General features: G+C 39.7%; 1 protein-coding gene across 2 annotated transcripts in view; it reads right to left on the reverse strand.

Annotated features, from left to right (window-relative positions):
• Positions 1 to 2,456: 2,456 nt before the first annotated feature.
• Adarb2 (adenosine deaminase RNA specific B2 (inactive)) overlaps positions 2,457 to 19,823 on the reverse strand; it is a 521,674-nt gene continuing 504,307 nt past the window's right edge. For both annotated transcript variants that reach the window (XM_063260141.1, XM_063260139.1), the window contains 2 exons: positions 8,945 to 9,123; positions 2,457 to 8,016 (listed from right to left, as the gene is read on the reverse strand). In XM_063260141.1, coding sequence (XP_063116211.1) covers positions 7,840 to 8,016; positions 8,945 to 9,123 — 356 coding nt within the window. In that variant the 3' untranslated portion in view covers positions 2,457 to 7,839. The remainder of the gene's footprint in view (positions 8,017 to 8,944; positions 9,124 to 19,823) is intronic.

Below are 19,823 nucleotides of genomic sequence, written 5' to 3' on the forward strand. Positions count from 1 at the left end.
CTACTCATTCACCTGAGTTCCCTGCCAAATGTGCTCCATGCCCTGAAGAAAAGCAGCTGATATTTAAACGGCATTTTTCAGTATAAGAGAGCCTCAACTTTATTTGGTTTGATTGTACCACAGTTCTGCAGGGGTTACCCTATTCTGAATTTGAAGCCCCTGAAAAAACAAGTAATATTACCTGCCCAAAGTCACAATTTATTAATAGTATATCAAAAATTGGAAATTAAGCCTTCTAGTTCTGAAGGATATCATATTTTCATGACCAAATCATTCATGTTTGGCAAGTTCATGAAAGCTCTTCCCCAAAACTGAATGCAGGACATTAGTCAAAACTCAGGAGCAACTCTTAAGTTCTGAGCAAATTAGGAATACTTAAAATACCAGAATTGTTAGTGAGTCCAGTTTTAGGTTTAGTCAAGTAACCTATAATTCTGGAAGGCTAGGTGATTGACTATGACAGCTTTGGAGAAGGTCACAGTTTGTGATCATCATTATTATTTGTGGTTTTATTCATGCTTCATCTTTGTTGACAGAAAGACTTTTTAGAAAGCTGGCCCTTTAAAGGTAGTGGTTTTTTGAAACTCGCTTGGAAGAGTGTATTTCTGTCATCAAGTTAAAGCAAACCAAGGGAACGTGATTTAATAGCTCCAAAGTGGACAAGGGTGTGATCAATCTTCAAGCTTAGAAAACCCCTGCCATGGCTATTTTGTCCTTCAGCCCTCATGTACACCTATCAAAATTTAAGGATCAGAGTGAATTTCAGTTATTTTCCTTGGGAACATACACTTAGCTGAAACCTTTTACTAAGACAATATATCATAAAATTCATGTTTCATAGTTTAAAAACCATTCTCAACAAGAAAGAAAAATGCCACGAGAAATGAACTAACATCCAGACTAGGGAAGGCAGGAATTTGAGTGGCTGGAAGAATGATTTGGATATACAGAACCATTAAGTTTAAAGAGGTTACCAAGGACTGAATCTCTCATTTCCAAGAATGATAGATTTCTTTTTCTGGTGGGAGGTCATCCTCTGTGAGTGACAGAAGACATTGAATAGTCCTAAAATCATTTCTGGGAAGCCACAAAAAGAATAGTCTAGAGATCTTTCTCTCTTTTGACCAATACAGAATCACGGCCATCAGATTCTTAGGTTTTTCAAAGCTTGACGATTTGGATGATATGTCCTGAAGCGTATCAGTCACAATGCAGATGAAATTTTTGTTTAACCTTATTTATACTTTTAGGTCTCTTTTAGTTCCTACTAATAACCATGGTTCTTCATAATTACCTAAACTAGGGGTAACTTACTATCAGATTTTAAAAAAGAAAAGCTGTACACAACACTGATAGTCAACCAAGAGGAACTACTCCCCCATCTGAAGTTGAAGGAATGGCATCAAAGATCTTTCTGCAATGTTTTAGATCTCCAGACTCTACATTTCACCTGAGATTTCATGTGTGCTATCACTTGTGTTAAGCATCACTGTAGTTGATGTGAGATAAGTAGAGAATGAAAAAAGTGGATGAAATATCCTGTACTGAAGGAAATGTATGGTAGAATTTCAGACACTTTGATGGATGAGGAGAATACTTTCAAACAAGAAATCTCACTCATGATCACTCAAGTGATGGCATACAAAACCTATTATCAGCACCTTTGTAATTTTGTCTATTTCTAGGGAAAAAATGAAAATAGAAGTCCCTTTAGCTAGCAAACATATCTCTTTCTGGACATACTTGTGTTCAAACTTATGTCCTTGGAAAGGAAAAAAATGTATTATTGGAAAAAGACTCATCTGAATTCTGGACTATGTAGGGCATACAATGCTATATAAAACTGAGATTACAAGCATGTTTAGGTGATAGTTTTACATTGTTCTTATACCTCAATATCCATCTGCTTTCTGTTATACAGGAAAATTATCATCCACACTTGTACTTCATGTTACAGATGACAAAGTTGGGTGTGAAACTCAGAATATATTAAATATTTATAATGCTTTAACTTTTCAAAGCTTTGTGACATTCTGACTTCACTGATTCCCTTTGACAATCTCGTGAAGTTGTAGGATGTCTTGTTTCCTTCCCATGCTTGACAGAAAGTGGAGGTGCAAAGTCATGCATAAAGTGATTCATTTATACAGTTAATGAGATGCTGGTTGAAGGCTAGAAGGTAAGTCTTTTCATTCCTAGGTCTATGATATTTTAACTAGTTCATTTACATGAAATTTATAAGGGTAATGTCTGAGCTAGTAACAGTTGTTCTGGCTTCTTTAACTGATTAATGTAACTACTACAAAGAGAAAAACATTTCAGAGCTGAATATGCCATTTCTCTGGAATGGGCAGAACCTCCTTTACCTCTAATTAAACCCACACATTAAAGAATTCCAGAGATAGCTGGGATTCTACTCAATCAAAAAGGCTCCACAATCCAGAAAAAAAACCCAATTTTACTTGATATTTTTATTCACTTAACAGAAACATTCACTTATTAGATATCACCGAAGTGCAATTTACAGAACTTAGAGGCAAATTAACATATGTAAATTCATATTTTAAGGTTTTGAAGTTTTTTTTTTTACAAATATTACAAATGTACACTCATCGGTACTATATTGCCATTCAATCATGCTTTTTATGTACATACTTTCAATTAAGAATTACTATTTATTGAGTTCATTTTGCTTAAAAAATGCTGAAAATTAACTGGGCACTGCTGGGAAAGATTTTGTTTTTACTTATGCATGTACTGCAGAGTGGTAGAAATCTGGTGCCTTGTGAAAAGAGGCAATAGAATCCAGATAATTATATATATATATATTTTAAAGGATACTTCATCTCTTTAACTTTTAATTCAAAATGATGATTAGGGAAACAAGGTACTTCTTTCACCAGAGTTTGGTACAGGGCACAATTCCCTGCAGGGATGATATTATCTGGTCTAAATTTCTAGAAATGTGTCATCTGTGTTCCTTTTGATAGGAGGTCAGATTGGATGTAAATATTTCAAGAGTCCAAAAAGACCATTGAAAGTCCCTGTAGTCAAGGTATCACAAGAACACACAGGGGCATCCTCACCTTGAGCACCAATCTGCTGCATGCATAGATCAGCTCAGGGGTAGATGCAGACCTGAGACTTCATTCCTCTCTGTTACTCCAGGAAATCAAAATGAAAGAGCAAAGTACAGGGGTAGGGAAGAGCAGACAAAAGGAATGGTAAGAGGGATATGAGGGAGAGAAAAAAGATGAGAAAGGAATCAAAAGAGGTAGAATTTGTGGAAAAATGAGCAAAGAGAACTGAGAGATAGGAGAAACCATGTGAGAATAAAGGTATGATTGTCTCTGGTAGTCTACATCGATGTTTTTGTCTCTGCTTTCTCCCTCTATCCTTTACTTTTTCTGAGTCAGAAGAAAATTTGGAGGTGCCCTATCCCAGAGTACCCAGTAACAGCTGCACTCTTAAAGTTCAACAGTGAGTCAGGACCATGGACAACGACAAGTGCGCCCGTCCGCATCCTCCTTCACAGGGTCCTTTCCATCTGCCCCCACACTGTCCCTCACATGTATTATTTCTGCTCTATCTGTGCAAGACATAAACTTCCTGCAGGACCTCAGGGTTGGGATAGGTTTGTCCAGGTAGGAGCTACATCATGGACCTTTTCTGTAGCAGAAAGCTTTTAATTCTTCACTCCTAGTATGAACTCTGCCGAAACTCAAAGTGGGGCTAGATCTTCAAAATGTGCAAGACAGTGGATTCCCTGATCCTGAATTAGATTATAGACTCTGCAAGCTGCGTTAGAAAATGATGATGGAGAAACCGGCAAAGATATACCAGGTTTTGCTGAGTGCTAAGTGAGGGACTTCTGTCAAAGATGTGGCTGTAGCAATCAAATGATAGTACATAAAAACACGAATTTTTTTCTAACATCCCATTGGTTACTATTAGAAAGTGATGTTTGTGTTAGTTTTGGCCAATTGGATGATTATATTAGAATGGCTTCTTAAAAAACAAGTATCTAAGTTTTCCTAAATTAAAAATGCCTACTAGATTTACGTCTCAATTGTCTTTTTAATTTTTTTAAAACAAGATTCTATAGACTCATCTTAAAATTTATAATCTAAAAATAGGATTTCATCAAAATACTCTACCTATTCTACTCTGGGGATTGATATACTATGTATTTACTGTTTATGGCTCTCCAGATATGGTAAACACTATATTGAAAAAATTTAACTTTATTGATAAGAACTATTTCCTGTGAAAAGGAACTTATATGAAAAAATATGAACTATGTGTTTGTTTGAAAAGCAACTCAGCTTGACATTTCTGAGAAACAAGACATCACAAAATCAGTAATGGTATGAGAGGTATATACAGATTTAAAGAGAATCACAGGAATAAAAAAAGGAAACAATAGTTATAGACTCACAAATCCGTTCATTGGCAAAAACAAAACCCAAAGAAATCCTAAATTCAACAATTTTATATTATACATTGCTGTGAAACCTTGTGCTGGAGGTGGACGAGCACAACTTGTATGGCCTCATGGCTTTTTCTCCTGGGCTCAGTCCTGCAAACAGGCTCACAAATGATCAGACACTGACTTTTTGACTAAGAACGAGGCAGGAAACATTAACTTTTTCAATTCTGTAGAAGGAAAGCAATGTGTTTTGAAGGCAATAAGCATGATATTGATTTTATTTAGGTTTTAGTAGTGGAACAAAATAGATATGAATACAGGGTACAGAAAATTTGAAAGCAAGTAACTTTGAGCCATTATGTAATATGAGGCATAAATAATTATGGAGGTGCTAGTAAGGTAACTTAGGTGCCTGAGTATTCTTTGAGTATTTTCATTTTGTTTTTCCCAGTTATGTTTTTTTCGGTATGGTTAAATTCTATATAACACCTATTTGTGTTTTGCTCTCTTTTCGGAAATCACCATTCAGGAGGTGTATATGAGCTCTTTTAAGACTAATTCAGCAGTCAAAAAAGACCTAGTCTAGAGTACTGTTGAGATATTTTTCTTAACACTGAAGTGAGAATGAGGTATCCAGGCTTCCACTACTAGCCCATTAGTCTCGGGGGTAACATGACTTGTCTCTTCTAGGAACACCAGAAACTACACCAGAATCCTGCAGCTGGCCACATCTAAGCTGGGTGAGGCTTCTGCAATCAGGAGCAGCATATACATAGCATCATCTGGTCATGGTGTGCAGTTTTAATTTGGCTTTCTGTTTGATTCAGAGAATAAATGCATATAATCCTTTCATTCTCCCTCTTAACTCCCTTCTAGTCACCCACTCCTTGAAGGCTGTCTTTCCCTAGCCCGTGGCTTTCCAGCACGTTGCTCATCATAGCTTGCCTCAATACTCTCTCCTTTCACTGATTGATCCTGGGATCCTCTTTTTCCATCTTCCCATTTCATCTCATATCTATTTGGAAAGGTAGATGTGAAAGATATCATTTTCTCAGATTTACTTTTAGGTGCCTGGCAAACTCTTCTCTCTCTACAATGCTTTGCAAAGTCTTCATCTCTCCTTCCAGTCATCTCCTATTGACTTAATAAGTGACTCAGTGTTAGTGCTAAGGGTAAAGTGGAGTCAGTGGGTAGCTTTCCTTACAAGTAGATATTTGTGTTTTAGTTAAGTCTGTTTTCTTTTGAAGAGCCAATGCCTAGACCAAGTGAGTAAATGCCACATGCATGTGTCATGTAGAGGTGTTAGTTATTGGGAAGGTAATTGCTTTCCATGTTCTTTGAATCAGATCATATGAGTGGGTCTAACTGATCCCTTTAATGGGAGGCTCCACCAGCCTCTGTCCATCATGGTTAAGATTCTGCTGGTGCTGCTGTTGCTGCTGCTGCTGCTGCTGCTGCTGCTGCTAATCTTCTTATTCTACAAAGAACATTGTTTGGAGCACAACTCTGTGAAGCATTCACCCCACTCCTTGAAGGCTGTCTTTCCCTAGTAATTTGAGGTTAGGGTAATTTCAGTAATTTGAGGTTAGAGTCTTAAATCTCAATTAGAAGCCAACTGTGCCCCTAGACTTTCTAAGATCAGCTCTAAATATCTACTGGTTGAGTCAATTTCTAAGCCACAATTGGCTGTCAAGGTTTTATGGTTCTCTTAGGTTTCTATCAGAAACTAATCTAAACTGGTCCTTTGATCTTAGTTTTTACATTGAAGTAGTATTTCATTTTCTTCAATTTTTATGAATGTTTATTATGAATCATTTACATGCAAAATATGTTCATGTCTTTCAAAATTATGTTAAAGAAATTGTCACTACAGTGTCCATTTTCTTTCCTAAAAGGACTTGAGTAATAGATTTGACCTCATAAAATTCCAGGAAAAGTTTCTATTTCCATACTAATATCTCTACTTCCTGATTTCTGATATCAAGTAGCTACAACACAGTTTGTTTCATTTATGCACATTGTTATGATATCTGCCATTTACACTACACTGTATATAGCATGATGTAATACTTGTGTTTCGGTGGAGTGGTCAGTTAGAATTCTAAGTGGGGAACCTGTAGTCTGGAAGTGACTACTTCTATATTTGGTTATTTAACATAATGTACTTCAGATAAGAATTTTTTTAAGTTGGGAAAATTAGAGACTTGTTAACTGGCATGATGAATGCTCAAAATGAATTCTCAGTGGCAAAATGAAAATAATTCAAGGAATATGTATTGACAGAAGATATATTAAAGGTGTAACTCTCTCATGTGTGAAGCTAGTACCTCTCCTCTCAGGAATAGTGCTGTTATCTAAACTCTAAATGTCCTATGTTCAGGTATGGACTTGGTCTGATGGCTATTTTAAAGGTGGTAGAATCCTGCCTGTTGCATTTTGTAAGTTATTTTCATTATGCAAAATAGTGATTAGAAAATCTAAAATAAAACTTTAAACCTGAGAGTCATTTTGAATGTGGGGTTTTGGGGTGCTTGTTTTCTAACAAATATATAGTTCAATAATTAGAATTTGGCATATGATCCAGTTTGCTTTTATGTTGTAGGGAGAGTACGTAGTGGCTAACCCTTATAGGACTCAAATCTCACTATCTATCCTTATCTGCCAAAAGAAATGAAGTGTGGTGGTTGACTAAATAGGTATGTGTTGGTTTGTAACACTCAACAGGAGGGTTAGAAATGGTTTTCTCATAGATTAGCACTCACTGGTGCCTTGGATAAGCATTCCTTTGTGTTGCAAGAATGGTTTTCACTCCTCTGGTCTTATTTTAGTTGTTCTTTAGTGTTGTGCATCTCAAATCCTCTTTGAAAAAAGATGAAGTAAGACATCTAAATGAATAAAAATAATAGAGCATTCCTGTTGGTTTCTTTGGGGGGAGCCCATGGCTTTTCTCTTCACTGTGGCTTATCTTCAAGTGTCACATAAACTTGTGCTAGTGAGACCCAAACACATCATTAGAGAGGCTTATGGTAAGGGAAGGAAGCCAGAGGATGGTTCATGGGGCCTGTTTCTAACTGGCCACACTTTAGTATCATTTGTCAAGGCTGCAACTCAGCTCCCTTCACCAGACTACAAGCTTTTCCTTTGATACAACCAAGAAGAGACGGAGCTGATACAATGGCACTTGTACCTCTAGGTATGGTGAACAGCATTCTTGGGACTAGCAACTTAAGGAAAAGCAGCATGTCCTGAATTGAAATCTAGTTGCTCATCCAAACATGGAACTTGTGTGTTTCTGGAACACTGAAGGAAAATGAATGCCGAGAACCACTGGACACGCCATGTCGCTCCACACACGACTCCATCCTCTCCAGATGTTTCACTGTGGTCCAATAGCAAAGGAGTCTAATGACTTAGAGAGTTAGTAGAAACTGATCTTGCTCTGGTGGTTTCCTCACCCAGGTGCCCAAGCCTGCTTTCTGAAAAGCCTTAAACAGCTGCTGTTTAACAGACTGGTAAGTGTGAGCCCCTAGCTTGGCCTCACAGTACATGGACGGCGTATCCCCATGGATTGGTATCCGTGTACTCAGCTGTGGACAGAAAGGAGAGAGAGGACATTAACTGCCAGCAGAAATAGGAGCTCTTACCAGAGAAGTTTTACATACAGAACACCTGTGTGTAAAACTTGAGCTCAGCTTTGCTTTTTCTTTAAAACAGGATGCCTGGCCACAAATCAGTGTCCATGTGCAAAGGCTGTGGCAGAGGCAGAAGCTCAGGGATATATGCGTGATGTTCAGTGTTCTCTAAACTGATGAAAATGTTTAAACATAAACAACATTGTTACTTCTATTGGGAGTTATTACCTGGTTAAAAAAAAGTATAGAAAGTGAACAAACACTTTTTACCTGTTGGCTTTTTTCCCCAGTTATTTGTTCTTTTTTTATTTATAGTCTTTTATGCTATTGAAATTCAGGAAAATATAATCACTATCTCTATTTATGGAGGAGAAAGTAGATTCCAAATCATTGTTGTCATGGAAATGAGTAGGTTTCAGAGTTGAGGGGGGATTCTAACCCTGTAAAATTCTGGCAAGTAACCCACTTTTTCTGAGCTTTAATGTCCTTATAGCTAATCTAATAATAACTTTGATTTTAAAAGCTGTGTGTACCTTTCTAACAATACCTTGGGTAAAGTAACTGCCATGTTGCATAGCCATATTAAATGCTCATCAATAAACTCCTTGGCTACTTGATTTCTTAGATCCACACTTCCAGAACTGTAATGCTGCTGGTCTGGGGACCTTGCACTTGGGTAACGGTGTCTTAAATTTACAGGGGAAATGCTATTGGTTTGGGCATTTGGGGTGGGGTGGGGAAGGGCATGGGAATTGGATTTTGCAACCTGCCATAGTACCCTCATTACAAACCAAATGACGGCCCATACCCTGAGCTGGCTGAGGACTTCAGTCTGAATTCAGCGGTAGCCTGCTTTTCCCCAGAAAGGACAGGTGCCACCTACCCTACCATATAGCTGTGCCCACCGGGCAGAGAACACGTGCTTGCAGAGCCTGGATGAGCCCCCGCAGCTCCTCTTCCCAGTTGTGGCATTAATAATCTCCAGGTCTGCATTGCCCACGACCCAGTTCACACTGAAGTGGGGAGACTTGCCCGGCTGCCGTGCCTCGGCATTACTCACTCCTGTCAAGAGAGAAATAGGAAGCAGCCAAGCATTAATATTCCTGGCCCCAAACAGGGCTCCCGTGAGAGCAGATAATGGGAAAAAAGCCTGTGCTGGCATTGCTCTGACATATACATGTACATGTCGTCCTGCTTTTTTCTTTAAAATGTAGTGAGTTCCTGGTGAGGCCATCATTTCACTTGTAGGGGGTGAGGCTGAAAATCTAGCCTGACCCTGGTGATAGCCACCTGCTGAAAGTCGTTACTATTTTTAACCTTCTAACTTAAAAGATTTTGTGGGGCATCTTGTAAAAATGTTTGGCCCAGTTTTTGCCCTATTATGTTTGTTGAGTTAATTAATAAACAGAACCATGTAAGAACAGCCATGTAAGAACATCAAAGAATGTACCACTTTGGGCACTAACTGCACGCCCAATTGGGTTCAAGGCAAATAACAAGGATAGTTGATAGACAGACCCTCAGGTTTGTAATTTAGTTTATGAGAGAAAATGAAAAGCTAATGTAAGTGAAAGGGATATTCATGCTAGACAATCAAGTAATCTTATTTAGAAATAATACTGGCTAAAAAATTTTCAAGTATCATGAGAAACATTAAAATGTGAGGCCTCTTGTTTAGAAGTTAGAAATAACTTGAAGATGACAACAGAACATTAAACCAAACCTGGGTCTTCCTAAACTCAAGGTGTTGTATGACTGAGTGGGTCATATGTCCCTGAAGTTGATTCTTTCCATAAACATCTAGATTTTTGAGGAAGTCTTTGTTTCACAGTGTTTCTTCTTTGTCTGATTGTATGCTCTCACTGTTAATAGTCCTACAACTATAGCTTCCTCATACAGCACAGCATAGGGAAGAGGTGGAGTGTTTCCACTCTGGGACGACATCTTCTTTGCAATGTGTGGTTGGCCTTGTTCTTTAGCTTCTAACTTCAACCTCAACCTCAGCTCTTACTCAGCCACCTTTCCTGCTCCTCCTTTTGCTGAGAACTTTCTGGAGATGCCAAGCTGAGATGCCAGGAAACATGCAGTGAATACCTGCCAAGACTGTGCTGTGCAACCATCCTAAGGATTCCAATATGTGCGAGATTCTGGTGATGATTACCTTCCTGATGTGTTGTACGTCTTTTTCCTTTCTTGAAAGTTATGTTTGCCAACTTGTAAGTTTTGAGGAGGGGAACAATGACCTGGAGTCATGGTGCTCTAGGTGACCACAGCCAGATGGTTTCTACTCTTTGGACTTTCTAATGAGAACTCCATGCATGATAGATGTGATCTCCAAAGTTCTAGGGAATGTGCCATAGGGACAAATCTCTGCTCAGAGTACTGTGCTTCACCACAGATGGAAGCAGTCAAGGAATTCAGCCTCTCACCTGTTCACTTCAATGATACTGTGGGGCATTCAGTTTATAAACCAGAAACCCTCTTGAGATGCCCCCCATCAGTGCCTTTTGAATCTTGTACCATTCACAGCTCCTGTAGTGTCTCCTGCAGGGCACTTTTCTCAAAGTCAGCCCAGCAGCCCTGTTGTCTCTAGTCCAGGGCCACCTTTTAAAGGTTAGCTGTGCTCTTCCAAAGCCCTGCCTGCCTCCTTCTTGTCTTTGTCCTTTCTAGCCATGGACCTTTCTCAGGCCTGGGCTGTGCATTGTGCAACAGATTAGTGCTTGCAGAGAAACACCAGAGCTTTTGGTGGTGCACTTCATTTAGGCAACTCAGGGGTCACAGTGACGTGTCATTGATGGCTGTTGCAGAAGTCCAGAGTCAGGAAGATTTTCAGGTGCAAAACCCTGACTGGACGAGTAGCAAGAGCTCTGGGCTGTAGCTGACTCCCTGTGGGAATTCTGTCTTCATGTTGAGTGTAACTATGATCCCCTCCTAGAGGAACCCTTCATTGAAATTTAGAGGAAGACTCTCAACTCTGAGCTGGACATATCAGACCCCACAGTCTTCCCAGATTTACCTTTGATCCAAAGGCTTCTTCAAGAGAGCCAAGACTCACCTTCTGAACCTACGGCTGTTTAAGTTGGTAGTCTTTCAGCTACACAGCCTGGCTCCTAGACTGAAAGTCACCCTGTGACCTTCTTCTAGTCACAGATGGGCAAATGTTGGACATTTGGGTTGATTCCATTCACGTCAGTTCTTTTCTATACAAGAGATTCATTGTGGCAGCTGCCCACCCCCAAGAGCTGAGCAGGGGGTACAGGCTGGCCCATTGGTAGCTGTGGGCTACCCTACTGGGCAGGGGAGCTGTCTTATCAGGAAAAGACAGCTGCTCAGGTCAGGGATGACTGGGTTACAAAGAGAGACAGGCCCTACTCCGGATCTGCATGTAGCCAGGCTCAGCAATGTGTCAAGCCCCTCCTCTCCGCTCCACCTGCCCCCCCCTTTTCCCTCTTTCCCAATCCCTGTAGTCTTTACAATGGTCTGAAATGACCACAGATCAGAGTTTTTCCAAAGTCCTATGCTCTGAGTTTAGAGGAGAGCCCTGGAGTGTTTGATGTCCATACAAGGCCTGCTTGTTCTTCTTGGGTTCCCCCATTTCCTTCTCTTCCATCACCTCTTTGCTGTGGAAAGTGTTTCTGCTTTGCTGCTGGCTCTTAGCACATGGGCATTTGCCTTAGAGAAGGCTTGGATGTAGCCTGACTAGGTTCTGGTCCCAATCTTCTTGACTGCCGGCTCTGCCAGGGCTTAGATAGTGCCAGGATGGACCTGTGAGGATGCTCCTATCAAGCTGCATGCCCTCTGTTCTACCCATATGAGATACAGCAAAGGGAGGAGCGAGGGTGGTATAGTCAAGGGCAGGTTGGCATGGACTTGTGGCATTCAGCTTGTCTGCAGACAAGACTGTGAGTCAGGAATTTGGAGACTTGAGCTCCATCTCATCTTTGTTCTTGGACCTTGGCACACACCATTCTGTCCCTTCCTTTGCTGATGGTGGTAACTTTGTTTCACAAGGTAATGTGAAGATCAAACAAGACAGATAACACTTTTAAAGCCTCAAGTATTACAGTTATTGTTATTTCCATGTAAGGAAGATTTAAAGGTCAACTGTAGTCTGAATAGTGCTATCTAAGTTACACAGATCAAAATGTTCCAGTTATGTTACAGAAAACATTTTCAATTCAGTTATAAATCACCCAACTATTCAAAAAATGGACTGACTAACCAACAGATTAAGCCAGGATTCTTTTTACATAAAATACATTTCTTTCATTTATATATTTGTTCAACATACACACTCAATACCTCCCTTGAAAACATTGCTGTATGCCTGTATCTTGAGCCTGTAGTTTAAAGATTATTTTTCATTTGTTCTTTGCTTACAAATACACACATACACATGTGCACACACATCCACATGCACAGGAAAAAGCATATGCACACATATGCATGAAAATCTTCCCAAAACAACCTGGAAGAATAACAATTCTTCTCTACTCCCCCACTTACAAAAAAATAAATCTCATGTTAGAACTTAGGGTGCTGGGAAACAAAGCAACCCGCTTGCTTCCCTGGTAAACAGCCAGGAGCCTCCCTGTGAACAGGCTGAGAATCAAACATCCCATCCCCGCCCACCCTGTTAGCAAATGGGAGCCAGAGGTCTGAGCATCTCTTGGGAGGTTGACCTGAATTATATGTAATATAGCAAATAAGGGGGATTTCCTTCTACCATCTCTTTGAAGGCAAATATTGTTATCACTGTTTTGCTTTGTTCTGATTAATTGTATTGCTCTATTCAATTTTCTGTGTTGATAAGTTCTATAATGTTCTGTATTTGGTTTGATTTTGCTATACCTGATTGAACGAACAACTATTGTGAAGATTAGGAGATATACTATGGTACCTATTACTGTTATTCCAGTAACCTGCTGTGACATTCTGTACCATTTTCACTGCATTGTCTCAATTGGCTTTGTTCTGTCATGTTCTGTTGTATTTTACTACCTCCAAAATAATAAAAAATTGAAAAAAATAAATCCACCATAAAGAGATAGCATTTGGAATGTTTACTAAATATTCATGCCAGTAGTACATTTTTGACATCACTGTGATTAATGATTGCACTGATTATATCCAGAGACAGACCCACTGTGCTCCATCAGTCTCACTTGGGCCTAATATTCAAATTTGCTGATGTATTATGAAACACACAATTGCCTCATGAAATATTCTGATTTGTCTAGTACTGTTTTCCCTTTGGGTAGGAAAAACTGCATAGATAGACAATATGTAGTCAGGAGGTAGTTTCTTAATCCCTGATAGAGAGAGAGGAACATTATTTTTCTTCTTTCTTCTCCTTCTTTTCCTCCTCGTCTTCTCCTTCTCTCCTCCTCCTTCTTCTTTTACTCCTTCTCCTCCTCCTCCTCCTCCTCCTCTTTCTCCTCCTCCTCCTCCTCTTTCTCCTCCTCCTCCTCCTCCTCCTCCTCCTCCTCCTCATCCTTCTTCTTTTGGAATACTGATTGGGGATTGAGCTCAGTATTTTACACTGAGCTGGATTCCCAGCCCCTTTAAAAATGTTTTTTTTATTTGGAGACAAGTTCTCGGTAAGTTGCTAAATTGCCTAGGCTGGGCTTGAATTTGTGATTCTTCTACCTCAGCCTCCCATGCTGGGATTTCAGGCATGCATCACCACATAGAGCTGGAGACATTAATTTTTATCACTCAAATCCTGATGAACACCAAGCTGGCTACTTCTTTCTATGAGAATGGTGAGACCTCCTGGGCAAAGCTCTGAGGATGGCTCTCCCTATCTACTTATCATAGACCATCTCTTGCCAACCTGTGCCTCTTAAATTTGCTTTCCCATTTTTCTATGCTTCAGGATGATTCTCTCCATTTTCCCTTTTTCCTGTACTGTATGGTCATATATAGTTTCTCATACTGAACTGGTCTTCTGGAGACATAAATATGATGAATTAGTTGGCTTCTATCTTTTTCCTTCTGTCTTTATTTTTTCCTTGGGGAGATGTTGGTTTATGAGGAAATTTCTTCACATGTAGTTACGATCTCACCCATTAGGTATTGATTTTATAATTTTAAAGCAAATTTCCAGGCATTATTGTTGGCACTCCTCCTACTGAGAAATTTCCATGCAGCTTTTTCAAAAACTCATTTGTTCATTCACTCACACTGTATTTACTAAGCTCTTTTCAGGCTACACTGGGCTTTTGACAATGAGCCTTAGTTAAACAATTTGCTTAAGTCAGTGCTAAGTTATACCATTGATGAGTTTTAGATGGTAGTGTATAGGTTGAACACGCATTTGCTCATGTCTAACTATGAAAGTCTGGTTTGTTAAACTTTTTTCCTGTTTATGTCTCAGAGCTGTGAAGATGAAAGAGCACACATAGTCTTGGGGTCATTTTTCCTGAAGGGACAGCAAATGATTTAAGGTAAACATCAAGGACATAATAAATGATAGCAACAGATATACCCTAATATATGCTCAAAGTACCCATGATGTTTCCCAAGATACTTCATTAGTACACACATTAGTATATAACCTCCTGTCCCCTTTTCACAGCATTAAGCATATTCTGGGATTTATTCAGAAATCTCCCTCCAGTGAAAGATGCCAAGAGACCAGAATGTGCTAGTTGTCCTTGGTCCCTAACGTTAGGTAAGATCTTAGGAGGGGGTTTTCATGGTCTCAACATGGAAAACATGAGCACTATGCTCCAAGGAGAGAAGAATGTCCTCATGGCAAATGAATCCTTGGCAGTGCAGTATTCTGAACAAATGACATAGTTTAAGTTCATGGGATCCCCTGACATACTCACATCAATGGCCTCCCATCTCTCACTCTGCAGACTGCAGATCACCTTAACCAAAGATTTTGTGCACTTGCTCCTTAACAATCAGAAACAAAATAAGAAAAAACAATATAAACCTCAAGAAACTTCTGTCCTTTAATGAATTTCATCTTAAATGAATTGTTTTGTAGTACAAGAACAATGTTGCATGTTTTAATGTGGTTGGCTTAGCTAGAGAAAATTAAACTTTAAGAATGCAGCACTATATGAAGTTTTTTGCAACTATGTAATAAACTGTTAAAACCCTGGTGGCTTAAGAAAAGTAAAGATGTACCTTCCGGTAGTTTTTAGAGACTTGAAGTCTGCAATCAAGATGCATTAATCAGCTTCTCATTGCTAGGACAAAATACATAATACCCACAACTTAAATGAGGAAAGGTTTATTTTAGTTTATGGTTTCAGAGGTTTTAGAGGATGATTGGCTGGCTCCTCATGGCAGAAGGGTATAGTGGAGGAAACCTGATCATTTTCTTTCTTTCTTTTTTTTTTTAATTTTATTTAAGGAGAAAAGAAAAAAAAAGCAGGGAAAGGGTACAAGTTATACAGATTTACAGAAAAAAAATGAACAGTAGGAAATCACTAGTTAATGGATTACATATTGCCATCTTAGAAATAATTGTTCAAGTCACAAAATTAAAGCTTGTAAAGTGGACATTCCATCAATGATACTGCAAACAGTTCTGTTCATTGATCCAATAAAACTCTGTGATATCATTTTCTATCTTATACACTTAAATATACACGCAGTTATATAGTTTGGAGCACTTTCTTTTCCTCTCTTTTGTACCATGACTATTACACATTTTGGGTTTCATTGCTCCCACGGTTCTTATTACTTTTTTGGAAGAGAGTAAAACCAAATGTGACATAACAGAACAGAATCGGTCAAGTCAAAAGGGTGGACATAATAGATAATGTAAAAACATAATACAAGGTGATCAACAATGGTTACCATAATGCCTCCCGCTATCTCTAATAGAATTGCCTATATCGTTAGTTATAACACAATTGAACAAAACAGTAAAGAATAAAACCAACAAAACCAAAACATTGGAGACATTGTAGGTCTTCAAAAGTAGATAAAAGTCAACAAGAATGGGCGTCATAATGAATCTCATTATCTTCACAGCTGATGCCTAGACTTTCGAACCTGATACTATCCAGCAAAACAGAATAGGGGAACATCAGTTAAAAACCAGATGGTGAGAGTAATACAGGGCTTTAAATCAAGGTAATGAAAAGTCAAAGTGGGTCACTATAATATATCCTGCTATTTTTTTCCTTTAATTAAAAGGATAAAGATAAAAAAGTAAATAATGGAGTGGAGATTGAGATAAAAGAGGGCATAACAACGAAACAGCGCAGATCAAAACATAACCATTTAAGCAGAATAGTGTTTCACCACCAGATAATCCTAACCTAAAAGTAGGTACCATATTGTCTTTCTTTGAAATCCTTGAGTACAACTTCGTATACTGTAGCATTAAGTATATCAAAACAATGTAAAACCATTCAAGAGAATGACAGCATTACAGAGTATTTAGAATCGACTAACAGAAAATGAATAATGGTTTCTGTATAATCTCCTTGTCTTTACAAGGTTTTTGCTTATACTATCGTACATAATAAAATCCAGTAAGATACAACCTATTTAGACTATTGGAGACAGAAGGACAAAAGCTAGATGAGACTTCAAAACAAGATGATACTAAATCAGTATTACCTATTAAGATGTCATTTTCTCCAAAATAGCTGTTCCTATCATCCAATCTTCTCTGCCTCATTTCTGTTGAGCTCTTTTTCTGTCAGTAGCTGTCAGTTTGTCTTCTTCATTTTGTTCTCTGCTCCATTCGTTGTGGCCTCTCTGCCATTATTTCTGGATTCTTTGTATTTTTCTTTTTTTAGAATATCCTGCAATACTCTCTGTAGAGTTGAATTGGTGGTTGCAAATTCCCCCAGTTCCTCTTTATCCTGGAAGCACCTTGTTTTTCCATCAATTTCCAGGGACAGTTGTGCAGGATATCTCAATCTTGGCTGTAGATTATTATCTTTCAAAGCTTGAATTATTTCCCCCCACGCTCTTCGTGATTTGATGGTTTGTGCCGAGAAATCTGCTGTAATTCTGATGGGTGTTCCCTTGTAAGTGGTCTGTTTCTTGTCTCTGACAGCTTTTAATATTCTGTTCTTGTATTGAATTTCTGGAATTTTTATTATTATATGCCTGGGTGTTGCTCTGTTTGGGTTGTAGGTAGCTGGGTTCCTGTATGCCTCATACATCTGAGTATCTTTACCTTTTGCTAAATTAGGAAAATTCTTCTGGATTATTTCTGTGAGTAGCTTTTGTAGTTCACTTGTTTGTGTCCCTACTTCTTCTTTTATGTTCTTAATCCTTAAGTTATGGATCCTCTTATCATCTTCTTGTCTTTGTATTATTGCTATTTGTTTCTTTGTTATTTTTAAGAAGTTTTTCATTTCATTCTCCCATATTACAAGTCTGCCCTCCAGTTCAGATAGTCTGTCCTTAGTTTCTTTCAAGCTGTTATGCCAGTCTTCTATAGACTTCTTGGTATCTTGGTAGTCCCTTTGAACCTGCTTCACGTATTCTATGGTTTCTCTGTTTTCTCCATCAAACAATTCTCCCCTTTTTTTCTGTTCTTCCATTCCACCGCCTGTTTTTTCTTGGGTGGTACTTAGCATTTCTCTAACTATTCTGCATACTTCTAGCTTCAGGTCGTTGATAACTTCATTCCTGAATTGGTCTATGAGGCTCTCTATATGGTGCCTTATGTATATTGGTGCGGTGTCTGCTATTGCCTGTTTCTCAGAATTGGGGGCCGAGGAGCCTTTCTTTTTGCTGCCTCTTCCCATGCTGCCTCTTCTTCTCTGTTCCTTATATATGCAAGCTTATATAAGAGGCCCAGCTTCTCTCCCAGTCAGCCACAGCCTGATCGAATTGCGCCAGTTAGGTGTTCCCGCTCACCGCTGCGCACCAGGGAGTTACGGACCAGGCAGCCTAGGCGTCTCCCCTCCCGGCCACCGTCAGGCTCTGGGATCTGGGTTGGGACAGCCTACCAGGTCCGCCAGCAGCGTCACGCAGGCCAGGCACTTTTCACCAATCCCGCCTGAGAGGGGGATGTGTGGCTGGAGTCACCACCGCGCCCTGCTCCCGCAGGACTGCTTGGGCCCAGAAAGTCCTCCACTGGAGTCAAACTGTGGTAGAATGTCAGCTTCTCTCACTCACCTCACCACAAGTCAGTGCACGCCTCCCTGCCGTTCGCAGATTGCCGTTCTCAGAGCTTCTGCGCGTCTCTCTCCTTGCTGAGCCACTGTAGAGGCAGCCAGCCACCACGCAGCGGGAAACCCAAATTGCGGCTTACAATGGCGCGGGGTCCAGCCTCCACACCGAGGCTTTTCTGTTCCTGTTTTAGCACCAGGAATGCATTCCAAGTTGGTTTCTCTCAGCCCAGTTCGTTCCTGAGTCAGCAGAGCATATCTCCACCTGCTTATGTCTCCTTAGTCCGCACCATTCCTGGCTTCTGAGCCAAGTCTTTCAGAGAGCCTCCGGTAGTTGCTGTTATCTGTCCGCCTTTTCTGACAGCCAGGAAGCAGATCACAGGGAAAGAGCAGAAGTGATCAGGGACCAGACACCATCCCAAGGCCATGCTTGCATGAACCACTGAGATATAAAAGTGTGATTTATTAATCTGGGCATTTCTCAAGCCAACCAAGCTGACACAGGATTAACCATCACAATAGGCATCAACAGGGCCACTAATTTCTGGAGGCTTTGGAGAACTCCTCCTTGACTTTTCCAGCTTCTGGTGGTGACAGGAATTCCTTGGCTTATGGTTGCAACACTGCAATGTCTGTTTCCAACTTCACATGGCATTTTCTGTGTCCAATCTCCTGATGGCTTCTTCTTGTAAATATAGATGTGACTTCATGTCAGATTATCTCATTTCTTCTGAATCAATTAATGAAACCTGCAAGGACCCCTTTCCAAATTTCGTCATTTACAGGTTTCAGGGATTGGGAACTGATATCTTTTGGAGCCATTATTCAGCCAAGTATAAGTGTTATCTTTGAATTTTGGAAGCAGGTGCATGAATCAAGGAAAACTCTTGCTGAGGGAAATAATCTCACTCTCTAGACACTGCTTCATGGCAGGACTAACCAGCTGGAGATCTTACACTGCTTCTGGCTGCATCTGGTTTCCTCCATGCCAGCTTCAGTGAGGCCCCTGTCAGGGTGGTGCAGCTTGGTGCCCTGGCTGCTCAGAGGAAGGTTCTCACACCAACCAGTGGCTGTACAGAATGATGGAGGGGAGCCTAGGACAGTATCTGAGAGAAGTGTCCCTCAATCAGTCTCCAATTCAGTAGGATCTAGGATTTGGATATTTTGTATACAAACTCCAAGAAAGTGTTAGGGAAAAGCAGGGGTCCCTGAAAAATTACATAACTTCATGGTGCTCTAATATCATTTTTTCTTTAGTAATTATGTCTAGTCCTACAAATAACCCGTTCCCTACCACAATTTCTCTATCAGGGCATTCCCTAATGAAAACAATGTTAATACAAGTCCTACTTGATACCTAACTCACAAATGTGTGGAAATTTATTCATTTGTAAATATACTACACAATGTATGGGCTGTCTTCTATGACTTTTGGTAGAAGTAGTTTACTTGGAAATGGATCTATCTGCAAATAAGTCAATCTCTACCTGCCTTTGACACAGATATTCTACTGGGTTGATGAATAGAGTTTAACTCAGTGAGGTTTTGCAATCTGTCATTTCAGTGCACACAACTGTATTAATAGGGTGGACTGCAGAAGTAGACCAAGGTCAAGATTCAGCTCTATGACTTACCAGCAGTGTGGCCCCAAAGTTCACT

The sequence above is a fragment of the Cavia porcellus genome, unplaced genomic scaffold (genome assembly GCF_034190915.1).
Source record: "Cavia porcellus strain 051 isolate PalLab524CR breed Dunkin Hartley unplaced genomic scaffold, mCavPor4.1 scaffold_13, whole genome shotgun sequence".
Lineage (NCBI taxonomy): Eukaryota > Metazoa > Chordata > Mammalia > Rodentia > Caviidae > Cavia > Cavia porcellus.